General features: G+C 50.1%; 3 protein-coding genes across 4 annotated transcripts in view; 1 reads left to right on the forward strand and 2 right to left on the reverse strand.

The window, feature by feature from the left end:
• Iqck (IQ motif containing K) overlaps positions 1-811 on the reverse strand; it is a 118,975-nt gene extending 118,164 nt beyond the window's left edge. Inside the window, exon 1 of the mRNA XM_059268164.1 lies at positions 579-811. Coding sequence (XP_059124147.1) covers positions 579-780 — 202 coding nt within the window. The 5' untranslated portion in view covers positions 781-811. The remainder of the gene's footprint in view (positions 1-578) is intronic.
• On the forward strand, positions 194-23,958 carry Knop1 (lysine rich nucleolar protein 1). Of its 2 annotated transcripts, none has more exons than XM_059268105.1 (5): positions 194-917; positions 4,217-5,142; positions 7,048-7,116; positions 9,230-9,307; positions 23,791-23,958. In XM_059268105.1, the coding sequence occupies exons 1-5, from the start codon at positions 764-766 to the stop codon at positions 23,809-23,811; spliced, it is 1,248 nt and encodes a 415-aa protein (XP_059124088.1). In that variant the 5' UTR covers positions 194-763; the 3' UTR covers positions 23,812-23,958. The 2 variants fall into 2 exon arrangements, with proteins under 2 accessions (XP_059124088.1, XP_059124079.1); XM_059268096.1 differs by lacking the exon at positions 23,791-23,958 and adding an exon at positions 13,070-13,397.
• Positions 18,793-24,241, reverse strand: part of Vps35l (VPS35 endosomal protein sorting factor like) — a 108,969-nt gene continuing 103,520 nt past the window's right edge. Inside the window, exons 29-31 of the mRNA XM_059268177.1 lie at positions 20,930-21,048; positions 19,486-19,632; positions 18,793-18,961 (exon numbers count right to left, since the gene is read on the reverse strand). Coding sequence (XP_059124160.1) covers positions 18,863-18,961; positions 19,486-19,632; positions 20,930-21,048 — 365 coding nt within the window. The 3' untranslated portion in view covers positions 18,793-18,862. The remainder of the gene's footprint in view (positions 18,962-19,485; positions 19,633-20,929; positions 21,049-24,241) is intronic.

Raw genomic sequence — 24,241 nt, forward strand, 5'->3', positions numbered from 1 at the left:
TGACTTTGAGATCTGAAAGCTTAGGAATGAAGGAAAACTAACTCTTCCGGTAACCAAGGATTTGTGGCCACGTGGTTCCAGCTCCTAACATCACGACGTACGTACCATTATTATGCCCACCGTAAGACTATCACAGGACCCCACGACCAAGGTACGTGGGCTGCAAAGGAACAAGTGATCCAGCTTGTGGAGTTCAGAAAAGGCTGGAGGCAAGAAGAGATCAAAACTCATCTTTCCACACCTAAGTACTCCCCAAATGGACCCCTGACTCCCTACACTGGAATTACCTGTCTACAAAGCCCATTCCCTGCTTCCCATCGGAAGCTCTGCGGGCGGACCGAGTCTCCACCCCGAAGCTCCACACTCCGCAACTCCCTGACTCGGGTTCCTCCTGAATGCCTGTTGCCTGCGGTCGCACCGGGATCCAGACAGCCGCCAGCCTGTTTCTCCGCGTGTGGGCCCGAGTCTTGGCTAGTCCGCCCGGGCGCGTCACCCGCCTGGCACACAGAGGCTTGGAACGCCCGTCCCCGCGGGTCCCGCCCGCGTCCCGCCTGGCCGGGCCAGCGGCGGCCGCCTACCCTCGCAGATCTGCTCCCACAGGTTCTTCCCCGGCGACTCGGTGACCTGTGCGGGCGACACAAGCCTTTCTAGGGACCCGGGCGACACTGGGGGCACGGGCGTCCGCGCAGTGACCGACGAGTCCGCGGAACCCCCCGCCTCCTCGCGCAGCACACCGCGGTTGGACACCTGTCTAGGCACCGCCATGCACGCGGTTTCCATAACAACCGTGGGCACCGTGAGGCCGCGACCCGGAAGAAGACGGCCCTCCCGGGGGCGTGCCAGAAACGTGAAGATGACTTCCGGGTCGCGGCGGCGCGGGTGTTCACGTGGGCAGGCCTGGCCTGCGGGTGGACCAGGTGAGTGCGGGGTGCGCGGGCTAGCCTCGGTGAGTGGGGCCTGCACGGTGAGGGAGAGGAAGAACAAAGAAAGTCCCCCCCAAACCTGTCCGCAGCCCTCGGTTTCTCCCCAAGTCCCCCCGCCTTGGAGTCGGCCCGGGGATGATCCTGGCTAGCAGCCTGCGGTTGGTGAGGACAGCACACGCTCCTCTGGGTTCGAATCCGTGTTCTGCCCCTTGCTGACTTTGAGACCTGGTGATTTAACCTCTCCGAGGCCTATGAGTTTTTGGGGTCACACCAACGCGGTCTGAGGCCTCCGCGGGAATTTAAAAGTGCTTTAAGACAGGGCGTACGGGCCCACATCTGTAATTGCAGCACGCGGGATGCTGAGGCAGGAGGATCACGAGTTGCAGACCAGCCCGGACGGTATAGCCAAACTTTATCTGAAAAATAAAGCGCTTTTGAAGAAAGCATGCGTTTCTAGGTGATGCAGTGTAGGTTCGTTTCCACCGATGAGGGTGGATACCTGTACAGTTCCAGGGCAGTAAAGGAGGGTGTTACAGAGTGCTGAGTGGCAGAACCGAAAAGTGGGTTAAGCTGACTCCTGGGACTTTTCTTACTCCAATCACCTCTCTTGACCACTACCCCCAATCCTGTAGCATCCTGGTCTTACCTGACACCACCCTCTAGGGGCTTGTATCTTCCTCTCTTTTGTGAGTTCCCTTCCTTTGGTATGCCTTGAGGCCCAGTCCATTCCCTGCTTAATTACCATCCCTGTAGTCCTGTTTATGTCGTCCATGTTGGCCAGAGTCACACCTTTGCCTCAAAGCTGTAGGGACACCTGTTCAGTGGGTGTATCAAGGCATCTGTCCAAGGCAGCTTGTTTCACCCAGCTGTCCAATCACTGTCAACTTTTGTCTAAAAGGTTAACATCACCATCCTTCTATTGCTCAAGCTAGAAAACCACATTCAGACATTTTCTTGACAACTGGACACAGTGTGTTGGTTAGTTGTATGTCAACCTGACACAAGCTAGAGTCATTTGGGAAGAGGAACTCCCAGTTGAGAAAATGCATCCATAAGATTGGTCTGTAGGCAAGTCTTGGGGCATTTTCTTGATTAATGATTGATGTGGGAGGGCCTAGCCCACTTGTGGGTAATGCCCCCCGAGAGGTGGTTTTGAATTGTCTGAGAGAGCAAGGTGAGTTAGCCATGAGAAGCAAACCAGTAAGCAGTGTCCCCAATGACATCTGCATCACTTCTTTCCTTTGGTTCCTGCCATGGATTCCTGCCCTGACTTCCCTCAGTGATGGACTGTAACCTGAAAGAGTAAGATGAACTAAATCCTCTCTGAAAGTTGCTGTTGGTCGTGTGTTCTATCACAGCAATAGAAGCCCTAACAGACAAGTATGTTGTGTGACTTCCCAATCCTGAACTTAACAGTCTTGCTTCTTTTGGTCCTTGCTGGGGGGAAGGAGGGTTGAGCTAGCTTCCTGTGTACCCCTGACTGGCCTGACACTCAACATGTAGACCAAGCTGGCTTCTAACTTGTGATTTTTCCAAGCTTGGGAAATCATGCCATCATGCGTGGCTTACCCTTCCTCCTATCCCCTGTATCATCTTGTTAGGTGTCTTTCCCCCATCTACTTGCCTTTTGATGACCGGTGTTTATCTCATTCATCTCTGAAACATTAGTAGTCCTGTAGTAAGTATTGACAACCTGCTATGGGCCAGGCACTGAGCAGCTCCAGGAATACATCAGGCAATAGGGTAGATAGGAATGGATGCATGGGTTTAGATATTACCAGAAATGTCCATGTAACCCTAGAGCATGGGGTCTAGGGAGGTCTTCAGCCCTGAGCACTGGGAGGTAGCCTGTGGTAAGGACTTCCTCCTCTTCTTTTTCCTCCTTAGACTTGAACTGTAGCTCAGACTTGGCCTAGATCTTTGAAGCTGCCAGGAGTGACCTGAGTCCTGTGTGGACCCTGTGAGCTCAAAGACAAGGAGTGCTGCAGGATGAAGTTGCTCCTGGCCTCCTAATTTCCAACCTTCCCCCGTTCCCACCCCAGAAACTTCTGATGTTTTGTCTCTAGATTCCCTCTAGTCCAGGGAGTAGCAAGAACCAGCCTGGTGACTGTAGTGAAAGCCATATATTGAGTCCTGCAGCTGCTTGTCATGAGTATTTCTATTTTCCTGAGGAAAGCTAGGTAATCAAGGTTTCTTTTTTCTTTTCTTTTCTTTTTTTTTTTTTTTTTTTTTTTTTTGGTTTTTTCGAGACAGGGTTTCTCTGTGTAGCTTTGGAGCCTGTCCTGGGTCTCGCTCTGTAGACCAGGCTGGCCTCAAACTCACAGAGATCCACCTGGCTCTGCCTCCCGAGTGCTGGGGTTGAAGGCGTGGGCCACCGCCGCCCAGCTGATAATCAAGGTTTCTAAGTGTTATTGCCACTCATTAATTCTTCACAGTCATGTTGAAATTGAAGACAGTGAAACAGGCTTGCAGACTGAGGCCTCCCCCAGTTAAATACCTTTTGGTTTAGCCTTTATATGGATTGGTAACATTGAGGTCCAGAGAAGCCAATGGTAGGAGGCAAGGAAAAGAATACCAGTGTTTGCATTTGGCCCAAGTGTGTGGAGTCCTGGCTGAGGCTTGTCTACTGTGCCACATAGTTTTGGTAGCTTGGGATGGTAAAAGTTGGTAGATGGGGGGTTCATTCCTACCTAGTGTAGGAGCGCTATTTAGATGAGTCAGAGGAAGGGGTTGGCTTAACTGTGGCACTTCATTGGCTCTGGTGATAGTCAATGAGGAGGGCTGCTTGGAATTTCTCTCTGCTTCATCTGGTAGAAGGGAAAGTACGGGGCCAGCCAACAGCTTGATCACAGTTGGGTCCTGCAGTGCGGGCTTAGGTAGGCACTTGGTAAGTATCTGTTGAATTTAGGTCGGGGTTGGGGGATTTCAAGAAGATGGTAGACAAGGTCTCAACAGTGCTCAAAGCCTTTTCTGCAAGTTCTCCAGCACCTCTTCAAGAATGGATGGGTTATTTCCTCCCAGAAAAGGCAACTGACATTCAGAGAGATTAGGTGATCAGAGTCAAGTTGAGTGAGTAGTTTGGGTTTGAACAAAGGGCCATCTGGATTTACACTCCTGCCATTTGAGGGTCTTTCCTCTTGCTCCCAGTGAATGGGAGTTGTTTTCCCATCTCCCTCCCTCCCCTGCGCCCCCATGTCAAACTGCCCACTCAGAGAAACAGTGTAGAACTTCAGGACCAGAGCCTGCGAGTGGGTAAAATGATAAATTTGCATTATTTCTGTTTTTCTCCTCAGGAATGGTTACCAAGACTCAGAAAGTAGACCTGGGCTCCCAGCTCCCAGAGAAGAAGAAAAAGAAGAGGAAGAAAAAGAAGGTGGTTGCAGAGGTCACAGATCCAGAGACTCAATACTCAGTCTTAAACAGTAATGATTATTTTGTCGATGGTTCTCCTCCAAGGGCCACATCTCCCTCTAACAATGTGGGTGAAGGGCAGGTCTCTGAGATGCCACTGGGCAAGAGAAAGAAGAAAAAAAAGTCCCCTAGTGCTCACTTGGGGGAGCGCCTGGAGTCTGAGGCCTCAGGAGCAGGACGGAAAAAGTCCCACAGCCCTAGAAGGCAGGTCCGTGAGCAGTCAGCAGAATGCCTCAGTGGAGAGAAGAAAAAGAAGAGGAGGAAGTCCTTACCACAGGCTACCTCCCAGTGCTCAGGGCTGAAGACCTCCCTAGACCCCAAACATGCTGAGAAGGTTAGCAAAGCTGCTAAGAAGTCCAAAAAACACAGGAAAGAAAAGAAGGTTCTGAACACTGAAGCCTTTCCTCCCCAGGACCCTTGGCTCTGTGAGGCTGGGGATGCTCTGCACCCATGCTCAGGGTGGGCAGAGGCCGGGGAGCAGGCAGCCTTGGGGCAGAAAAGGAAACAGGGGAGATCCAAAGAGCACAGCATGAAGAAGAAGAAGAAGAAGAGCCACCAAGAGGGAGACATCCTCCCAGTCCACTCCAAGCTCTCCATGGAGAACGGCCTGAAGAAAGGAAGTAAGAAGTCAGTCAGAAGTGAAGCTTTGGACTATATCCCTATAGACAGCCCAAAGGCCTCTGGGAAGAAAGGCAAACCCAAGAAAAAGGTGGACCAGCCGGATGGTGAAGGGCTGGCTGTGAGAAGGAAGAAAAAGAAGAGGAAAGAGAGTGAAGTAAAGGAAGACCCTGGGCAGGAGGAAGAAGAGGTAGGTTTCCTTGGGACCTGGGATAAGGTTGCCATATGAGTGCCTGTATACATGTCAGGCTGGGCACCTGTGCCTTCCCCCCCCACATGCGTGCGTGAGAATATGTGCTAGAAAAGGGTGGGAGTTCCTTTTTTAAAGTAAATTGGGTCCAAGGGCTCCTGCAGCATCATGAGTAGTACAGGTGTCCTTCATCATCCTAAATGGGTGTCCGTTTTTTACAGGAATGTCTTATGGGTTGTGTTCTTCCCACTTGCTGGCGACCTCCCAGAAGCCTGATAGTTGGAGATAGCCTGGTATCTGCAGCTACGGGCTGTAGGATTACATAGTGTGCCTGGTGCTCTGAGCTCTCAGCTTCCTAGCCTGCTCCTGCCCAGCTCACAGACAAGGATAATGTGAGGATGAAGGGACTTTGAGGTTACCCAGCTGGGACCAAGTAGAGTTGGGGCTCACACCCAGGCAGTGTTGCTTCTGGTTCGGGAGACCCCTGAGTGTGTCAGGAGATGCCTGTGTGTCCTTTCCCAAAAGCCAGTGTTTCAGCAGTCCAAGAAATGACCATCTTCAATGGGAGCAAGCCCTGGCTTCTCCAGCTCTGCTAGCCATTGTCCTGTGGTCCCTCTGTGATTGATGTTGGGCATTTACTAAGGAGCACTTTGGGAGATAGGGCCATCAGGAAGATGTCACTGGTCTGCATCTACTCTCCCAGATGAGGTTGGGATGATGGGGGTGGCTCCACGTTGGGGCCTGCAGGGGGCTTCTGATTGCTGGCATCCTCCTAGCCTTGTCTGCACGTATTAGGCTCTGTTTGACCACACATGGCTCATCTGTGGAAGTCAGAAGACAATTTTGAGGAAGACCATTCTCTCCTTCATTATGTGGGTCCTGGGTAAACTCAGATCAATCAGGCATGCTAGCGGGCTGACCCTACTACTCCTCTTTATTCAGAAACTCAGACCTAGGGAGATGGTTTAGTGAGTAAGAGTGCTTGCTCTGTAAGCACTGGGACTTGAGTTCAACTCCCTAGTAGCCACCTAAAAGCTATGCATGGCAGTATGTGCATGTGACCTCAGCACCGGTGGGAAGGGAGATTCCAGGAGCTAGCTTCTGGTCCTTTGAGAGACCCCCATCTCAAGGCAATGAAGAAGAAAGTGACTGAAGAAGACACTAATTGCCTCTGACAAAAAGTACATGCATGTAACACACAAAATTCAGGGCAAGAGGAACCCAGAGGTTTAAAGCTAGTTCCCATTTAATTGTAGGACCTCTTTCTCCAAGGAGACCAGGGAAAGGTAGCCCCTCTGCCTCACATCTTCCAGACAGCCCACACAATTTCCTGAGTCCCACAGGCCAGGAGTAATAGTATAAGGAAGGGTAAGGAGTGCCCACCCCCCCATCTCATAAACACATACATGACACTGGGGCCAGGCACAGCATTCTAAAGAAAGAATGCAAAAGCTGTTGGCAGTTGTCATTTGCGGTGGCCTGGGGACTGCCCTGGCCTGACTTACAGTTAGAGGGTACCCCGAGAACCTGGATAAAAATGGTTGAGGAGACCCCTCCTGGGCCATCAGCAGGCTAAGAGTAACTCAGTTGCACACCAGCCATTGAGTCAGGAGACCTGGGTTGGAGTTAGCCCTGTCACTGAGCTGCAGGGTGACCTGGTTGTAGTCCCTTTACCTCTCTGAGCCCCAGCTTCTTCATCTGTCATCTAGCTTAATGCCGCATTTGCTGGGGACATGCATAAAAGGGAAAGTGCACAAAGCTTCGTTGGCTGAGGTTCTGCCCGGGTGGCAGAAGCTAGTGCTGCTGTGCTTGCTCGTCTTTCCTCGATCATATGGTTTACTCAGTGGGCTGCTGGGGCTGGGCTCCTTCACAGCTTGCCTGAGTTACTGTCTGCCTTCCCTGCAGGAGTCGGACACAGACCTGGAGGTAGTACTGGAAAAAAAAGGCAACATGGATGAGGCCTGCATAGATCAGGTATGGCCCAGCCTGCTCTGTGCCCTCCCTTACCTCTTCTCCCCCTAGGAACCCTCAGCACCCATCAGGCCACAAATTCCTGCGCTCAGAGGGACTAGGGTCTCCGAAGGCCTCTTGGCCAATTCCATGACACACCTCTAGGGGCAGGTGGACTTGTACCCTCCTGCACCTCTGGCCTCGGGAGTCCCAAAGCTTCTGTTACTATTTCTGAGGGTCCTGACAGGCCCTCCCATCTAGCCCATTGCAGGGTGGAATGGGAGGTGGGGTCCTATGACCCAGTCACACCCATGGGGTGTCTCCACTAACTCAGGAGCTTGAGAGAGAAATATCTTAGAGACTAGTTTCCACTCTGTCATGTGCAGATTCCTGTGTGGGATTTAGACTTTGTGGAGATGGGATGTTTTTATGTTCCTTGACCCTAGGGCCTGGCAAGACTGAGGAGCTGTGGGGGCCTGGTGTTAGTTTGTGGTTCACTGGCTGCTGACCCTTCTCTTCTATGAGTCAGCATGGGTCTTTACAGGCAGCTGTGGAGACCAAGGGGAAGGTGTATTAGAAGGAGTCACAAGTCCAGATAGATGGCAGCTGGTCCCCATGGTGCCTGCTGAGGCAGCACTGTGACAGATCAGATAATCCTGCCTCACAGGTCCTCATCTCCACCTTGGGAGAGAGGAAGATGGAGGCTGATTTAAAAGTGGGTAGGGTCTGAGGAGGTGATATGCTAACCCTGCTATAGTGCTGTGGGTGTCGGGGAACTACACTTGGTGGAGAGAGATGCATGCTATGGCTAAGGGGAGGACCAGAGGAGTGATGCTGCCAGAGCCTCTCTCCAGGGCAGGCCTAGACCACTGGCCTCCAGGGCAGGCCTAGACCACTGCCCTCCCGGTAGCTCCTAACCTCCAGGGCCAGGGATGATTTAGTGGCCTAGGACACCTTGCCGAGGGGCCGACCACGGGGCCTCAATTCTCCCAGGCCCTGTCTCTTGGCAGCTTGGGTGTCCTTAGTCCCTTAAGACAGCCAAATGCTGGGCAGCCCCAGCCATCCAGCGCTGTGCAGAGCTCTTGGCTTTGTAGTTCTCTGTGCCAACTAAATGTAGTCCCTGAGGCTTGTCAGGGTGGCCCTTGAGTCTCTTCTTGTTTTCCCCATAAATATGGAAAGTTGGTTGTGTGTAACATGGGAAGATAAGACATCTGAGAGGAAAAACAGCTGGAATCCTCCCTCACTGTCATAAGTGAGCCCTCTTGGCACTTGTGGTTTCTCTTGCTCCGTGTGTGACTGAGACAGGGGAGTCATGCAGTGTGTGTAGTTCTGTCCACTTACTGCTCTGTCTTGTTGGATACTCACCTCTACCCGCATCCCTGCTTTTTTCCTCTACAGCTGTTGTAGATTTTGTGTTTTGACTTGTATGAAGGGTCCCTTCATTTCAAAGTCCTGGAGAATAATCAGAGTTACACCTAAGTCCTTGGGAAGGAAGCAGAAGCCCTGGGGTGCTAGCAGAGGCCCTGAGCTGGCCTAGCCCAAGAGTGCCCAGCACACTGTGAGCTGCTGGGGTGCTGGAGAGGCCCTGAGCTGGCCTAGCCCGAGAGTGCCCAGCGCACTGTGAGCTGCTGGGGTGCCGGAGAGGCCCTGAGCTGGCCTAGCCCGAGAGTGCCCAGCGCACTGCTACAGATGCTTCTGCCTCACCTACCACAAGCTTCCTGAGCTTTTTAGCTCAGGAATAATCCAGTGATCAGAAAGGTTAGGTGAGTTTTGCAAGGCTGCATAGCTGGTCAGCAGTATTGCTGGAATCCCAGCTTGTGTCTGCCTCGTGGAAGTTTACTGCACTATACACTGCGCAAGACAGGGCCTTGGCATTGCAGTGTGGACAAGTTTCAAAACATACCACTGTTCTAGAAGGTTCTCCTGGTAAAGGTGGATGACCCTATTAAAAGAAAAGTACTTCTCAAGAAATCGTGCCCAAGTGTTTCAGGCCAGGGGACCAACTATTAAACCAGAGTGTCCTGTGTGCTTGGTAGCAGAATGAAGGTCTTGATCTGCCACCCCACACCTCTAGCCCCACCTCTGTGCAGCATTAAGATTCTGGGTCTCATCGCTCTCTTCTTTCGTCCTTGCATAGGTGAGGCGGAAGGCCTTGCAAGAAGAGATTGATCGTGAGTCGGGCAAGACAGAGGCTTCAGAACCCAGGAAGTGGACGGTGGGTTTGCTGTGGTGGGCTTGACATCCAGAACCTAAGGTGCCCAGCTGGTCAGGCACAGAGCTGGTCTGAGCCAACTTTGCTTCTTCTAAAGGGGTGCTGGTCTCCCTGCTAGGGAGCTGGCCACTGAGATGTGCCACCTAGACTTCATGTCCTGTTGTGGATGCGGGGTGACCTGCAGATTAATCACAAGGGACTCTTTGTAGCTGTGAGAAGTGCCCATGGAGGGCTGCTAAGAGCATGCAGGAGGTGTGGAAGTGGGGGGTCAGGCTTCCTAAGACTTCAGAACCTTAAGATCCTCTCTGAGAAGGTAGGCTAGGTGGGAGAGGATATGAGGGTAATGGACTTGGCCACATAGGTTGTTGGGCTTGGCCGTGGCACCACCTCTCTGTAGCATGAATCTTAACTGATCTTATCAATAAAATCAAACCTGAGGCCAGTTATTGGGGTGAATGGAAGATCAGGGAAGCAGAACAAGCCACAGCTACCTCACCTGGCCAATTTCTCAGCTGATCCTGTTTCCTCAGACTGGAAGCCTCTGTGTCCTCATATCCGAATGGCTCTCAGCTGAACTGTGCTGCTCAAAACCTAAAAGCTTAACCAGCCAAATGCTTCTAGTTTCTGGTCCTCACGCCTTATATACCTTTCTGCTTTCTACCATCACTCCCTGGGATTAAAGGCTCACTTTCTGGGATTAAAGGCGTGTGTCACCATGCTTGGCTGTATCCTTGAACAGATGGATTTCTGCCTCTGGAATGCTAGGATTAAAGGTGTGTGCTACCACTGCCTATCCTAAGTATCTAGTGGCTGTTCTGTTCTCTGACCCCAGATAAGTTTTTAGGGTACACAATTTTTTGGGGAACACAATACCACCACACCTCTCTGCCTTCAGTCAGCTGCCTAACCTCAGCCCCTAGGTGGCGTCCACCCTGTGCTGGCACTGTGCTAAGTGTGGAGGTACACAGGACCCCATCATCATAGTCTGTCTAGTGTAGTCATTGTCAGTCTGTGGATCACAACCCCTTGGGGGTCAAATGACCCTTTCACAGTGGTCACCTAAGACCATCGGAAAACACAGATTTATATTTCAGTTCATAACAGTAGCAAAATTATAGTTATGGGGTAGCAACAAAAATAATCTTATGGTTGGGATCACCACAACATGAGGAACTGTATTAAAGGGCTGCAGCATTAGGAAGGTTGAGAATCACTGGTCTAGGGCCTGGAGGGGGTGAGTGTGGGAAGTGGTATGCTGTGCTAGATGATTAGAAGTAAGGCTTCTCAGGGCAGGTGATACTTGTCCTAAGACCCGAGTGTGGTGATACCAGTCCTTAGCATGCAGGGCAGTGGCAAGTGCACCCAGAAGTGGGAGTGGACTCAGACTGCTAACAGGATAGCAGGAACTAGCTCAAGTGTCACGCCAGTCCACTCCCAGACCACGAGGCAGTTTCTCCTGGGCAGTGACCCGGGGGAGCCACTGTAGAGGGTAGGTATGAGAAAGGTAATAAGAAGTAGAACAGAAAGGTTTGTAATATGTTTGGGAGATGTGGCCGTGGATTTGTTGAGTGAATTTAGGGGAAGAGACGGGAGGGCCACACCTGGGGGTGGGGGGAGGCGGTCTGTCTGCTCTGTCCTTAGCTTCCTGTTTAACAGACAGCATTGATTTGGATGGAAGGCCCGAGGCCAGTAACTGACTGCCACTCTTTAGTGTCTTCTTGGAGAACCTTAGGTTCCATTCCTGTGAAATGGAGCTCCTATTATGGCCCGGCGGGGGGCGGGAGGTGAGTAGGTTTTTTTGTTTAGATAGGGTCTCATGTAGCCTCTTGTACTCGCTATGTAGGCAAGTATGAACTTGAACTCCTAATCCTCCTGCCTCAGGACCTTGGTCACCTGCTTGTGGAAATGCCACTGCCTTGGTGGGGATCCCAGACTGGCAGGCCCAGCAGTCCTAGAAGGCCAGCTTGCCAGGCCCGGTCAGCCCTTGGCTGTGAGCGTAGATCTAATTGGTGTCACAGGCAGCATCTGCCTCAGACACTGCAGCCTAGGAAGCCACACTTACGTGGGTCACATGAGGCGGAGAGGATGTCACCAGTTGATCTCGGACAGCTGTAGTGACATCTCTTCGGACTGTCCCCACCACCGACCCGAAATGAGTGCTAGGCTGGCACTTGGCTCTCGGGTAGTTCCCAGGCCCTGTGGAGGCCAGCGGTCAGGTGGTGAGAAGTAGTACGCTGTGCACCTAGGGTGTGCTGGAAATTGTGTGCTGGGGCTTTGGCATGAGCTGTGACTCAGTTCTCTCTGAGCTGTGTGAAGGTTTAGCCCATGAGAGGAGGACTTTGAGGCTTAGGGAGAGTAGTTGTGACTTGATCAGCTACACAGGTGGGGCTCCATCCTAAGCTGCAGAACTTCATCATCACAGTCTTGGGGACCTGGGCTACCTGCCAGTCTCACAGACCTGAGGTGGAGTGGGTCTTGGAGCGCGCTCACATTTTCTAGCACAAGGGGCCTCTGTATACTGGTGATAATGCAGCACCTGTTTCCTGACCCCACTCTCTTGTCCGGAGTACCTGGCTGGTGAGTGCTGGGTTGTGGGCAGCTTGTTATGTTGAGGCTGAGGGGAGGGTGTTGATGTGCTCTATGCTACAAGAAGGTGAGGAAAAGGGTGAGGGAGGTGGCTCAGTGGCTAAAGTACTTGCCACTCAAGCAAGCATGAGGACCTAAGTCTGAGTCCCCAGAAGCCCCATGAAAGCCAGACACACAGCACAGTGTCTGTGATCCCCGCCCTCCTATGAGGTGCTAGGTGTCTGTTACATGGCACTGATCTGTGGAGGTACAACCAAACATCTACTTACTCCGTATAGGGAACCAATGTCAGACCAAAGTAATGATACCACCAAAGTCAAACTTGCTGAGTAAATTAGTTTATTGGGGTTACAGGAGTATGGGTGGGGGGTTACTTAGAAGAGTATGAATAACTGAAGGGTGGCTGCATTACCAAAAGTCCACCTTGTCATGAGTGACAGTTCATGAAAGCTGAAACTCTGGAGCACTCTATACAACTTACAGGCTGCTCAACTGGTCTGCATGCCATCCTTCCTGCTTATGTAACCCTGAGAAGGAAGGGGCCTTGTGATCTGCTAAATTCCAGGAACTGCCTGAGACTTGTGAGTTGTTTACTTCCTGAGTCTTAATAAGGTTTCCTCTCAGAATGGACACTTAAAATCAGAGATCGCTATACAGCACAGGCTATAAAGGAGGATCTCTGGAAGCTCATGGCCAGCTAATCATATGCAGCAGAAAAGTCAATAGAAAGCTTGTCTCAAAAAAGGTGGAAGACAAGGCCCAACCCCTGAAATTGTCCTCTGACCTCCACATGTGTGTGCATACATTGTGTATGAACACACACAAAATAAAACACAAGTTGGACTGTGGAAGAGTTGAGATGTGTTACAAAGTCAGGTGAGGTGTGTTTGTGTTTTGAGGTATGGTGAGTGATACATGAAGTGAGGTGAAGTTTCTCACTGTCACCCTGTGTTGGGAGAAAGAATAGAGCTCAAATTAACTTGATGTGCAGTGATGCACTTATTAGAAGCCAATGGTGGGCTCTCAGGCTGGTCATTCTCTAGTTGGGAGTCATCTTGACACATTGCTGCCATTAAGCTTTAGGGCTCATTAGGATGGACGAAGCAGTCCATTGCTTGGCTGAGGGTGAGGGAAGCATTTGTCTTCAAGGGCAATGACAGCCTTTTACTCTCCACTCAGGGAACCCAGTTTGGCCAGTGGGACACTGCTGGCTTTGAAAACGAAGAACAGAAGCTGAAATTCCTGAAGCTTATGGGTGGCTTTAAGCATCTTTCCCCGTCATTCAGCCGCCCTCCCAGCATGTCTAGCAGGTCCAACATGGCCCTGGACAAGAAGTCTTCAGACACGCTCCAGCAGAATCTCCAGCGGGACTATGACCGGGCCATGAGCTGGAAGTACAATCGTGGGACTGGCCTAGGCTTCTCCTCTGAGGCCCGCAAGGTCTTCTACATTGACCGGAACGCCTCCAAGTCTATCAAGTTGCAAGATTAAATTTTATTGTTCTGTTCCTGTTCTCGATCAGTTTTGCATCTGCCAAGTTGGTCTGAATTAATCACCTGCAGATAATTGAGGACCACTCACGATGAGTTTTGGATAAACAGGTGGAAGCTGCTTGTGTGTCAGGAGCCAGTACCAGTGGCTAAAACCTCCTATTTTCTATATTAAACCTTCCATCTCTTTGGGTGAAAGTGTTTTAAGTAATAGTAGCTAGCAGTTGTTGCCATATGCAGGGCCCTGACTAAAGTGTTTTCCTGCATTGATGTCTTTAAACCTAATTATGGAATGGGTGCTATTCTCCTCTCCATCTTCTAGATGCCGAAAGTTAAGTTCAGGGATAAAGTAATAAGATTGCCCAGAGTCACCTTCCATTAAGTGCCACCAAGAGTACATCACCCAGCATCACCAATGATCAGTGAATGGAGAAAGCAAGCGTTGTGCCGTGTCTTCCATGGGGACCAAGAAGTTTGTTTCCTTTTGTCCTCGTCAGGAGGCCGGTGAGGTGCACCAGGCAGGTGCGGCCGAGCTTCTCCTCTGGGAGATGGACCTCTGCGCTGGCTGCTTTCCTGCTGTCATCCTTCGGCGTGCTGTGCTTGGACCCGAGGTGCCTGTCCATTGACTGGGCCTCAGCAGGACATTGAACAGCAGGGAATCCTGCATGCGGACCCTGGCAGAGTCTCAGCGGTGTGTTCGCAGGACAGACAACCTCGGACATCTTGTGTGAAGTCAAATGTAAGGAGGAATGGAGAAGAAGGTGCTTCATCTGCTGTGGGCACCGTCCCCACCCTGAACTACACAGCAATCTTCAGGGAGCTTCCGATTCAGAGATCTGTGTGACCTGACTTTCTCTTCTACCTTTCGGCAGTCTGCCATTGAGACTCACATAAGGACGTCTTCCTATCTCTTGGCCTGGCACCTCACACAGACATCCCATTGCAGGCCTGATCTCCCTGGTCTAGCCAGGGGTTTGGGGAGTAGAGGGATTGATGCTGTAATCATCCAGGACATTCATTCTTCTGGCTCCATCCTCAGCATTTATGTAATTGAGCTGGTGGGAATATGGCAGAAACGATTCCAGGCTGCAAATGCCCCATAGTATTTCAGAGTTGGGAGAAAACCCTTTTTACGGCCAAAGAAACTTCCAGCAGCCCCTTAGGAAACCTTTTATGGCTTCATTCGGTTCTGTGTGGTTGTTCCTGTATCGGCCCCTTCAGTAAGGGAGATGCCCCTCGGGCCAGCCAGGGAGAGGATGAGGTGTTCAGTACTACCACGTGGGCAGCAGTGGTGAGACTGCCCGAAGCAGCTGCCTCTACTTCACCCTGTCCTGCCTGTCGGCATGGGCCATGTCACATCCTACAGATACGTCTGCTAGCAAAGACTAGCCACTTCCCTCGGTCTTTCATAGATTTAACCTCAAGATACAAAAAAGTGGCCACCTTCATTCTCAGAGGGCAGAATTCCAAATTTGAATCAACTTCTAGACCAGTGTTTCTCAATCTGTGGGTCACGACCCCTACATGCGTCTCATGTCAGATATTTATGTTTACAATTCATAGCAGCAAATTTACAGTTATGAAGTAGCAACAAAGTAATTGTAGTTGGGAGTCAGCACAACATGAGGAACTGTATGGAAGGGTCACAGCTGACGAAGTTTGAGAACCGCTGCTTTAGATAAATTTCTTCTGGCCTTGATCAATCAGCTGTGTGACTCCAGTAGTTCGTGTTCCCAAGAGGTCACACTCCAGTTTGAGCGTGCCTTAGCTCATCAAAAACTTGCACATGGCCATCTCTTTGGTGGTAGAGAATAGATGGGTTACCATCTCATGCCATGCACACCTTGGTAACTCATCAAAATGTGAGGGTCACATCTTTCCCTTCCCTGCCACATGTCTTAGTGCTGAAGGACTTGAACTTGTAGCTTGGTGTCTCGGCACTGGCTTAGGTGCTCCATTTGCTCACCTTTCTCTGTGAACAAGAATTGGAGTCTGTAAGCAAAGAAGGCTGTAGGGCCTCCTCGGGGAGTCCAGCCTCGGCTCAGCTTCTCGCAGGTGTGGGCACTGAACGGCTGTGCTGCTTTTAACTAGGCTCCTGTCCAACCAGCAGTGGCTTGAGCTGCCCTACCTCTTCCCAGAACTTCAGACTTCTGTATGATGATGTCCACATATGGATGTGGGAGGTCAGTGACCCTACACAGACCTTGAACTTGGCTGTCTCTCTCTCAGGCATTTCTCACCACTTACTGTTACTCTATAGTAATATCCTTGTCCACAGACACTCAAAATCTCATGATTCCTACCACTTTGTTCTTGAGCTTTCTGTGCAGTCTCTACTTGGATCCATGATGCCCTCCCCTGAGGCTACCTTTTTACACCCTGACCTATCAAAAGTATCTCCCGATTACACAGTTGTCCCCTAGAGAAGGGTATGCACTCAGCTCTGCAAGCTTCATACTAAGGTTGTGGCAGGCAGAACACTCTGTGGCCTCACCCTTTTGGCAGAAAGGAATTAAGATTACTAGTCAGATGAATTTGAAATAAAATCCTGGATTACCTGAGTAGGCACTTCACAAAATTCCTTAACTAGAAAGTGGCAGAAGAGTCAGTGTGGAGGAGACTTGGAAGCCACAGACAGCCACTTGGGAAGGAAAGGGCCACAAGCCAGGAATGAGCAGCCTTTAGAAGCTGTGCGACACTTCTGCCAGAGCACCCTCAAAGGAACTTCATCTTGTTGACCTTGACCTAGCCCGGAGGGACCAGTGAGTTGTGACCAACAATTGTCAGATGGTGAAAAACCACAAGAAGCCACTGTGCATGTAATTTGTTAGAGTAGCCATTACCAGGAACTAAGGACATGGCCCTGTTTTTCATTTCCTGAGTTTCTTCATATGTCCTTCCTAAGGGGAGTAGATGCCATCCCATGCAGATGCGTTTTCAGAGGCCAGCCTGTCAGTCAGGGAAACTGCTCCAGTCCACGCTTCTGTCCAAGTCAGCAACAGGATTCTGTCCGCGATGCGAAGTTCACAAAGGAACACTGGGAATTCTCTGGGCCAACGTTGGGAGCTGGTGCTGTCCAATAAGGCAGCCTTGAGGTGGATTCCATGGTGCTTTCTGGGTTCTGGTGTTGGTTCACAGCAGAAGAGGCATTCTCCAGTATCTGGTTTTTTTATTTTTGTTTTTCAGACTGGCTCATTTATCCCAGACTGCCCTCAAACATGTAACTGAGGACCTTGAACTCTTGATCCTCCTGTCTACCTCCTTAGTACTGGGATTATAGGTGTACCACCACACTTGGTTTATGTGGGCCTTCCTTGTGCATACCAGGCAAGCATCCCACCATGAACTGAGCCATGTCCTCAGCCTCATCTGCTATTTGGTTGTTTGGTTGTTTGGTCGGTGTTTTTTTAATGACAATTTTCTCAATTCCTTGGGGTGGTGGGGACTGTCATCAGATTGGCCTCAAACACAAAACAGAAACCCTGGTTTTATATGTGTAAGCACACAAATTTATATATAAATGATTTTAATTTCTACTTTCTGAAGTTAGTCATGTATAGTGTTTCAGAGAAAAGATTAATAAAACCCATGATTAAAGCACAAATAGTTTTGAGTGTGTGTATTTTGCCCAGGCTAGTTCCAAGTAATCCTGCCTTGGCCTCCCAAGTAGCTGGGACTTGAAGTGTGTGCCACCAGGGCAGACAGGCTATCCTGGAGCACAGCTGAGCCAACACCTGGATGCATTTTCACAGGTAGTAGGTTCCAGTGTGTGACTGACTGAGAAACACTGCCACAGTGCCCCGCAGTGTATGGGTCTGGATGTGCTCTCCAGGAGGAGCCAGAAGTAATTAGCTGGCAGTTGGGAGCACAGCTGGTCTTTCAGGATATTTGCTCAGTTACAGGAAGAACACTGCAAAGGATCCACAGCCCAGGCTGGCCTCACACTCATGGCATCCTCCACCTCTTCCTCTCTGAAGTGCTGGGATTACAGGTGGACACCTCCATGCCTGACTAGTTACAGGACATTTCTACTGAGACTGCAGGGAGCCCCAAATGTGACCTTTCTCCTGTATTCTAAGTCCAAATGTGCTACTCGTAGTCAAAAAGGAGTCAACTGGTAGCCTGGCATTTATTAGTCCCCCAAGGTGTTTTATAGGACACTGTCTCTAAACTAAAGGATTGATGTACAACTAGGGGCTGCTCTTCAGCGAGTAGAAACACCCTCCAGAAAAGAAAGCCTCCATGTCCTTGGCTGCTCCCCTGCTAATAATGCCCACAGATCCTGGGGCTGAGAACCTGAAGGCCTCTGGTGTAGTCAAAATTTTCTTTGGGCCGCCAGCTTACAAATAATGACATGGAGACTTAGTAATTATGAAGGTTTGGCCTTAGTTTAGGGTTTTTTTTCCCCAAATAGGTCTTTTAACTTAAATGAACCCATTTATATTAATCTACGTTCTGCCATGTGGTGTTACCTTTCTCTGTACTACTCATCCTGCTTCCTCCATGTCTGACTGGGGACTCTACCTTTCTTTTTTCCAGAGTCCTCTATGTCCCAGAAGTCCCGCCTAACCTCTCCTGCCTAGCTACTGGCCATTCAGCTCTTTATTATACAAATCACAGTGATACATCTTTGTTGTAGAATATTAGTTTAAGATGTGTTACATTCGTTTATATTGTGGAATATTTGTTTAATGATACAAAGATGTGTTGCATTCTTTACGTTGCATTTGTTTAACTCTGTGCTGTGTTACTTTGCCTTCCTCAAACACCTGATTGTCTACTAGAACTGAATGGCCAATAGCAAGGCAAGAGAGGGGTAGGCAGATCTGACAGGCAGAGAGAATAAATAGGAGGAGAAATTTTTAAGCTCAAAAAAAGAGGGAGGAGTGAGAAAAGGAGGAGAGGAGGACACCAGGGGCTAGCCACAGTACCAGCCATGGAGTAAGAAGGGAAGAAAGATATATAGAGTAAAAAAGGGTAAAAAGCCCAGAGACAAAATGTAGTGAAAGAGAAATAAGATAATTTTAGAAAAACTGGCTAGAAACAAGCCAAGCTAAGGCCAGGCATTTATAAGTAAGAATAAGACTCCATGTATTTATTTGGGAGCTGGGTGGCAGCTCCCCAAAGAGTAAAAAACCAACTACACATCTTCACACAGTGTACAAATATCCCACAACACTCTTGTGCAAACACACACTAAGACGTTGCTATCTGAAGAACAAGATTGGGTTTTAATGCTCTGTCAGTCCCAGTCCGTCCGTCCATCCGTTCGTCCGTCTTCATGTCCGTCCCCCCCCGCCCCCCCCCCCCCCCCCCCCCGCTATCAGAACAGTCAGAAGGCAAAAGCTTTCAATCTGTATAAAAGTAAGAGTAACAAAGACTAAATTCCAGGAGTTAACGGCAGCCAAGCTAAATTCCAGGAGTTAACGGCAGCCAAGCAGGTCTTCCAGGACAGTGGCACTGGGCCCCCCAGGGCAAGTACTCAGGTCCTGGTCTGCAGAGGGAGCCTCAGGGCCAGCTCTGTCAGGTGACTCATGTCGGGTTGTTTGCTCCGCTTCTTGATGTAGTCCAGAGTCTTCACCTAGAACAAAAAGAACTCCATCTTGGGTTTGGCTCCACGGCTCCAACCTGGGGCTGGAGCCTCTTCTGACTGCCCTAGGTGAGCTGACCCTTCCTAGCTGAAAACAGAGTGTCGTGGGAGGGATAGTGGGAGAAGCAAAATACTCCTAAAATCAGATTGCAGGGGGCGGGGGAGTCTGGGGATGGAGCTTACACGCACAAAGTCCTGGGTTTGCTCCCCAGCACCACAGAAACTAGGTAGAGGCAAGGGGATCAGAAGTTCAAGTTTAAGAAGAGCCTGGGGTACCTAAAAATTTGTCTCAGAGGAAAAGAATTAGACTTGGCTGTGGCCAGAAGTGGGTGACATTTTCAAGCAAGTGGTTTTTTACTGAGAGGGAGTGACTGGGAATGCTTTCTAGCACTAGGAAGTAACCCCAAAGAATGTTGGGGTCTGGCACCCATCTCGGGTGACAGGGCAGCTTGCAGTGCTGCTGATGCTGTGTCAAGGTCAGTACCACTCTGACTGGCAAGGGCCCTGGTGCTTACCATGGTCCTTGTGTCTGCACAGCCGTGCCTCTGTGCCAGGTGCCACAGGTTGACAGAGAGTTGGTTCAGCTTATTGTTACGAAGGTCCCCATGGGCTAGGATACTATTGAAGAAGGAGAGGCCCAGCAAGCTCTGGCGCTTCAGAGCCTGGAAGAGAGAAGGGAGGATATGACCTTGACCTGGCACATGGGATGGGCTCAGTGCAGACGTCCTTGGTAGGGTGGTCATGGGTCCAAAGGCCAACTTTGCCATGTGTTTGCTGAGCCCACCCTGCACCTGTAAAATAACAGTGAGATCCACAACACATGGAGTGAATGAGGACAGAGGCACCACAAGCCCTGAGCTCTGCTTCACACCAGGCTGTCACTGTGGTTAGGAGAGACCCAACAGTCACTGGGTTGGGAAGTGAAGCCTAACGGCAGTGAAAAGGCTGTGCTTTGAGCACAAGTCAAGATGGAAGGCTTCCACATGGCTCTCAGCGGTGGCTCAAGTGCTGCAGAACAATCCTTTTCTAAACTATCAATATGTATTACTCTCGTTGGTTAATAAAAAGCTGACAGGCTGGTAGCTGGGCAGGAAGTTAGGTGGGAAAGCCAAACTGAGGATGATGGAAAGAAGGAGGGCAGAGTCAAGAGATATGCCAGTCAGCCACCCAGGGAGCAAGACATGCTAGAGGACAGGTAAAGCCACAAGCCACATGGCTTAATAAAAATGGATTAATTTAAAAGTAAGAACTAGTTAGTAATAAGCCTGAGCTATCGACTGAGCATTTATAAATAATAAAGGTGATTATAGCCAGCAAGCCTCTATTTTTTTTTTTTTTTAAAGACACAGCCTCAGATAGCTTAGGCTGATCTCAAACTCTTGGTGTAGCAAAGGATGACCTTGAACTCTTGATCTTCCTGCTTTCACCCCTCAAATGCTAGGACCATAGGCGTCCACACCACACTGTTTTACGCTATGCTAGGGATTAAACCCAGGGTCTTGTGCATGCTAGCCTAGCACTCTGACAACTGAGCTATATCTCCAGGCCATTGTTTGAGACAGGGTCTTGATACATAACCAATGACCACACTGTCTTAGCCTCTGAATGTTAGAATTATAGGTGTGTTGTTACTGTGCCCAGCCTTTTTTGTTGTTGTCATTTGTTTCTAACTGATACATAACATTTGGGGGAGGGGAGCGGGACTTGCAAGTTGAGAGCAGACTCCTGGGTATCAGAGGCTGGAGTGAGCTGAAATTTGGGTGCTCGGGAAGCACTGTGCAGGCAGAGAACAGCCAAGACTAGGAACCACGGTTCAGACAGATTTGTTTCCCTTCCACAATGGATCACTGTGTAACTGCCCTGCAGGGCTCCTGCCCTGCAGTGTTCTTGCCCTGCAGTGTTCCTGCCCTGCAGTGCCACCTCCAGAGCATGTGGCAGGTGGAGATGGCAGGTACCCACCTCGTCCTTGGCCAGGGTTTTCAGGTGCTCCAGGATCTGAGCCATCACCGCCTCACATAGCTTGCTGTTCTCAGCCAGGAACTTGGAGTCTCCTCCATACAGGCTGTCATTGGAGTCAACTAGTTAAACAAACGAGAGCAGCATGTCACATGGGATTGGCAGATGGTAGGAAGGCCTGGCAGGGTGTATGGCAATGGCCAAGGTGACCCACTGGCTTTCGGATTCACTAAGAAAGCACCTAGCCTGGGGCCAAGTCTGGGCCTGAGGCCAGCAGTGTGGAAGTCATCCCCCCACTGGCCACGCCTGAAGGGGACAGCAGTAATCACAGTGACCCTCTCCAGCTGCCAGGCATTGTAGCAAGCACTTTGTGTTATGGAAGGATCCACATAATCAGCACAAGAAAGGTGGCACGTACATCTTCAGTGAGTGGGAAAACTGAGACTCAGAAGTGGGCCTAGCTAGGATGGTAAACAGGGTCATCTGATTCCAAAGCCCAAGTTCTTATCCACTGCACCTAGGTGCCTGCTGTGGGACTCTTAAAACCAACTGGCTAGCTTTTACAGTTCTGGAAGGTTCTATCTATGCTACCAGAGAAGACAAGTATTCACAATCTTACCCAGATGTGAACCTTGCGTGCTACAGTAATGACTTATATGCCCGACAGTGCCAATAATGGTATGAATGCTATGGGACCAATCAACCACTTTCTGATTGGACTTAAAGCCTGCTCCACAAGATGGAACCCATGCCTGCTATCACATCCCACAGTCCATTACTCCCAAAGCTTCTATGTCTGACAGCATCTCACTCTATAGTTCAAGCTGGCCTAGAAATCACTCTAACCCAGGCTGCCCTCTAACTCACGGCAATCCTCCTGCTTCAGCCTCCCAAGTGCTAGGACAACAGGTGTGAGCCACCATGCCCGGCTCTTTAACAAAGCCTCTGCTTGGCCACCTCCTAGGACATCCACTGCCTAGAGAAAGACTGGTTCAGCCAAGGATGCTGGTGCAAGGCTTCCTCTTCCCTCTCTCCTTCCAAGAGCCTGGCCCCTGCTGGGTCGGGGAAACACCAGGCAGTCTGCTGTGGTCAAGTTTAGGTTTCGCTTAAATGATAAAGTCAGGCAATCTGCTTAAGACAGCTCTGAGGCTTTGCCCCTGGGCTGACCTCATCCCCTGTGCAGGGGCCCAGAACAGCTCAGTTGGTCTCCACTGTGAACATGTGGGCTGTTTGTTTTTGTTTCTGCAGGGCTGGGGGTGGAACCTAGGCTTCCTGCATGGCAGGTGGAGCTCCAACACTAAGCGGCACTCTGATCTCTCTCTCTCTCTCTCTCTCTCTCTCTCTCTCTCTCTCTCTCTCTCTCTCTCTCTCTCTGGAGATGCACATGTGCACATGTGTTTGGAGGCCAGCGATCAATCTCCAGTGTCACTTCTCAGGAGCTGCTCACCTTTTTTTAGATAGGGTTTCTTAGTGGCCTGGAAATCACTCATGAGTCCATGCTGGCTGGCCAGTAAGCCTCAGCGATCACCTGTCTCTGCATTCCTAGAGGTCCCCATGCTTGAGTGACAAGTGTTTCACCAACTGAGCCATCTCCCCAGTCCTTCCTCCTTGGTTGCTAGCACCAGCTTCACAAACAAGGAACACAGTTTCTGCCTGTCAGAGCTCATTCCTTCCCTCCATGCTTACACGGGCTTCTATTCCCATTTTCTCAGCTTTGGCCTCTTCCATCCCAGTGCCCAATACCGATGTCCTTATGGCTGGGTGCAGTGTCTTTAGGCCAAGTGCTTAGGTGACAGGAAGCAGGACCAATTCCAGGAAAAGGGAAATATGTGGTATCTGATAAGTCAGGTGACCGTGTCCAGCCTTCAGTGGGGTACAGAGCAGTAATGTAGTCCTGTTTAAAGAGGGTGCTAATAAGCTCCCAGTTTATCTGCTGAGATGTTCTTGTGCTTCCTAGTACCCTCATGTCACCATCTCTAAGGAGCAACTGGGAAGGAGGAACTCATCTCACCCACAGCTCAGGAGACAATATCCATAAGAAACAGAAGGTCCTCCAATTTGACCCTTTGTACAATACAGAACAAAGACAAAAGTGTCCACTTACAGGTGAAGGGTGGGGTTGGGGTGGGGTGGATGGTCCTATTCTGGGGGGTGTCACAATCTCTCAGTGACTGCACAGAAACTGTCCCCTGATGTGGGCTACAGGAATGGGAAGGTGTTCAAGAGACACTTTCCAAGACCAAGGAAAACCAGGCATTGGAACTCTTAAGAAATGACCTTTGGTGGATTTCTGTGAGTTCGAGGCCAGCCTTGTCTATCTACATAGTGAGTTCCAGGACAGCCAGGGCTACATAGTGCGACTTTGACTAAAAAGAAAAAGAAGTCCCCTTTGGGAGCTAAGAAGATGGTTATCAGTAAAATGCCAGTCATGCAAGAATGAAACCCACATTGGATCCACATGTGAAAAGTCCAGGTGTGGTTGTACGTGTCTGTACTTAGTACAAGGACAAAAGTGGCAGAGATAGGTAGGTTCCCTAGAGCTCACTGGCCAGTCAGCCAAGCCAATCGATGAGCTCCAGGTTCAGTGAAAGACTCTGTCTAAAAAAGTAAAGTCTCGGAGAGTATACTTGACACCAACCTCTGTCCTCCACACACATGTGCATATACCCATATACACATGTGCACACACACACACATACACACACAATGTAACAACAGTATGCATAGTGGAACCCCTCCCTACACACAGCAGGATCATGTAGCTATGTGTAGTTCCTAATTTATAGTTTCCCAGGAACTAACTTTTAAAAATCATATTCCTTTATTTTATGCATCCACTGTGGTTTGCATTGATTCTGGAGAAGGAGCGAACCTGCGCAGAATGAAACGGAAAAAAGGAAACCCCAGGCATGCTTTATGTTCATGTCTGGCTGCTACTTCAGGACGACAAGAGAGCTTCGTAGTTTCCCCAGCTTTTGATGTAAAAAACTGTCAGAGGTACAGAAGAGTTGAATAAAACACATGACGATGAATACTTGCTGCTTCTCACATAGACTCAACAGCTGCAAACCCCTGGCCACTGTGCGCCATGACGGTGGATATCTGCCTGCTTCTCACAGACTCAACAACCCATAACCCCTGGCCACTGTGTGCATCCTCCACAGGCTCCCTCTCTACACATGAATACTAGTATGTTTTCTCTGAAGCCCTTGAAGCAGGTACAGACATTAAGAACACAGAAAACAACCCAGCCGCCCTGCTCCCCAGCACCTCTGACCACAGGAACTCTCCAAGCTGACCTCGAACTGCCCACTT

This window comes from Peromyscus eremicus, chromosome 1 (assembly GCF_949786415.1).
Source record: "Peromyscus eremicus chromosome 1, PerEre_H2_v1, whole genome shotgun sequence".
Taxonomy (NCBI): Eukaryota; Metazoa; Chordata; class Mammalia; order Rodentia; family Cricetidae; genus Peromyscus; species Peromyscus eremicus.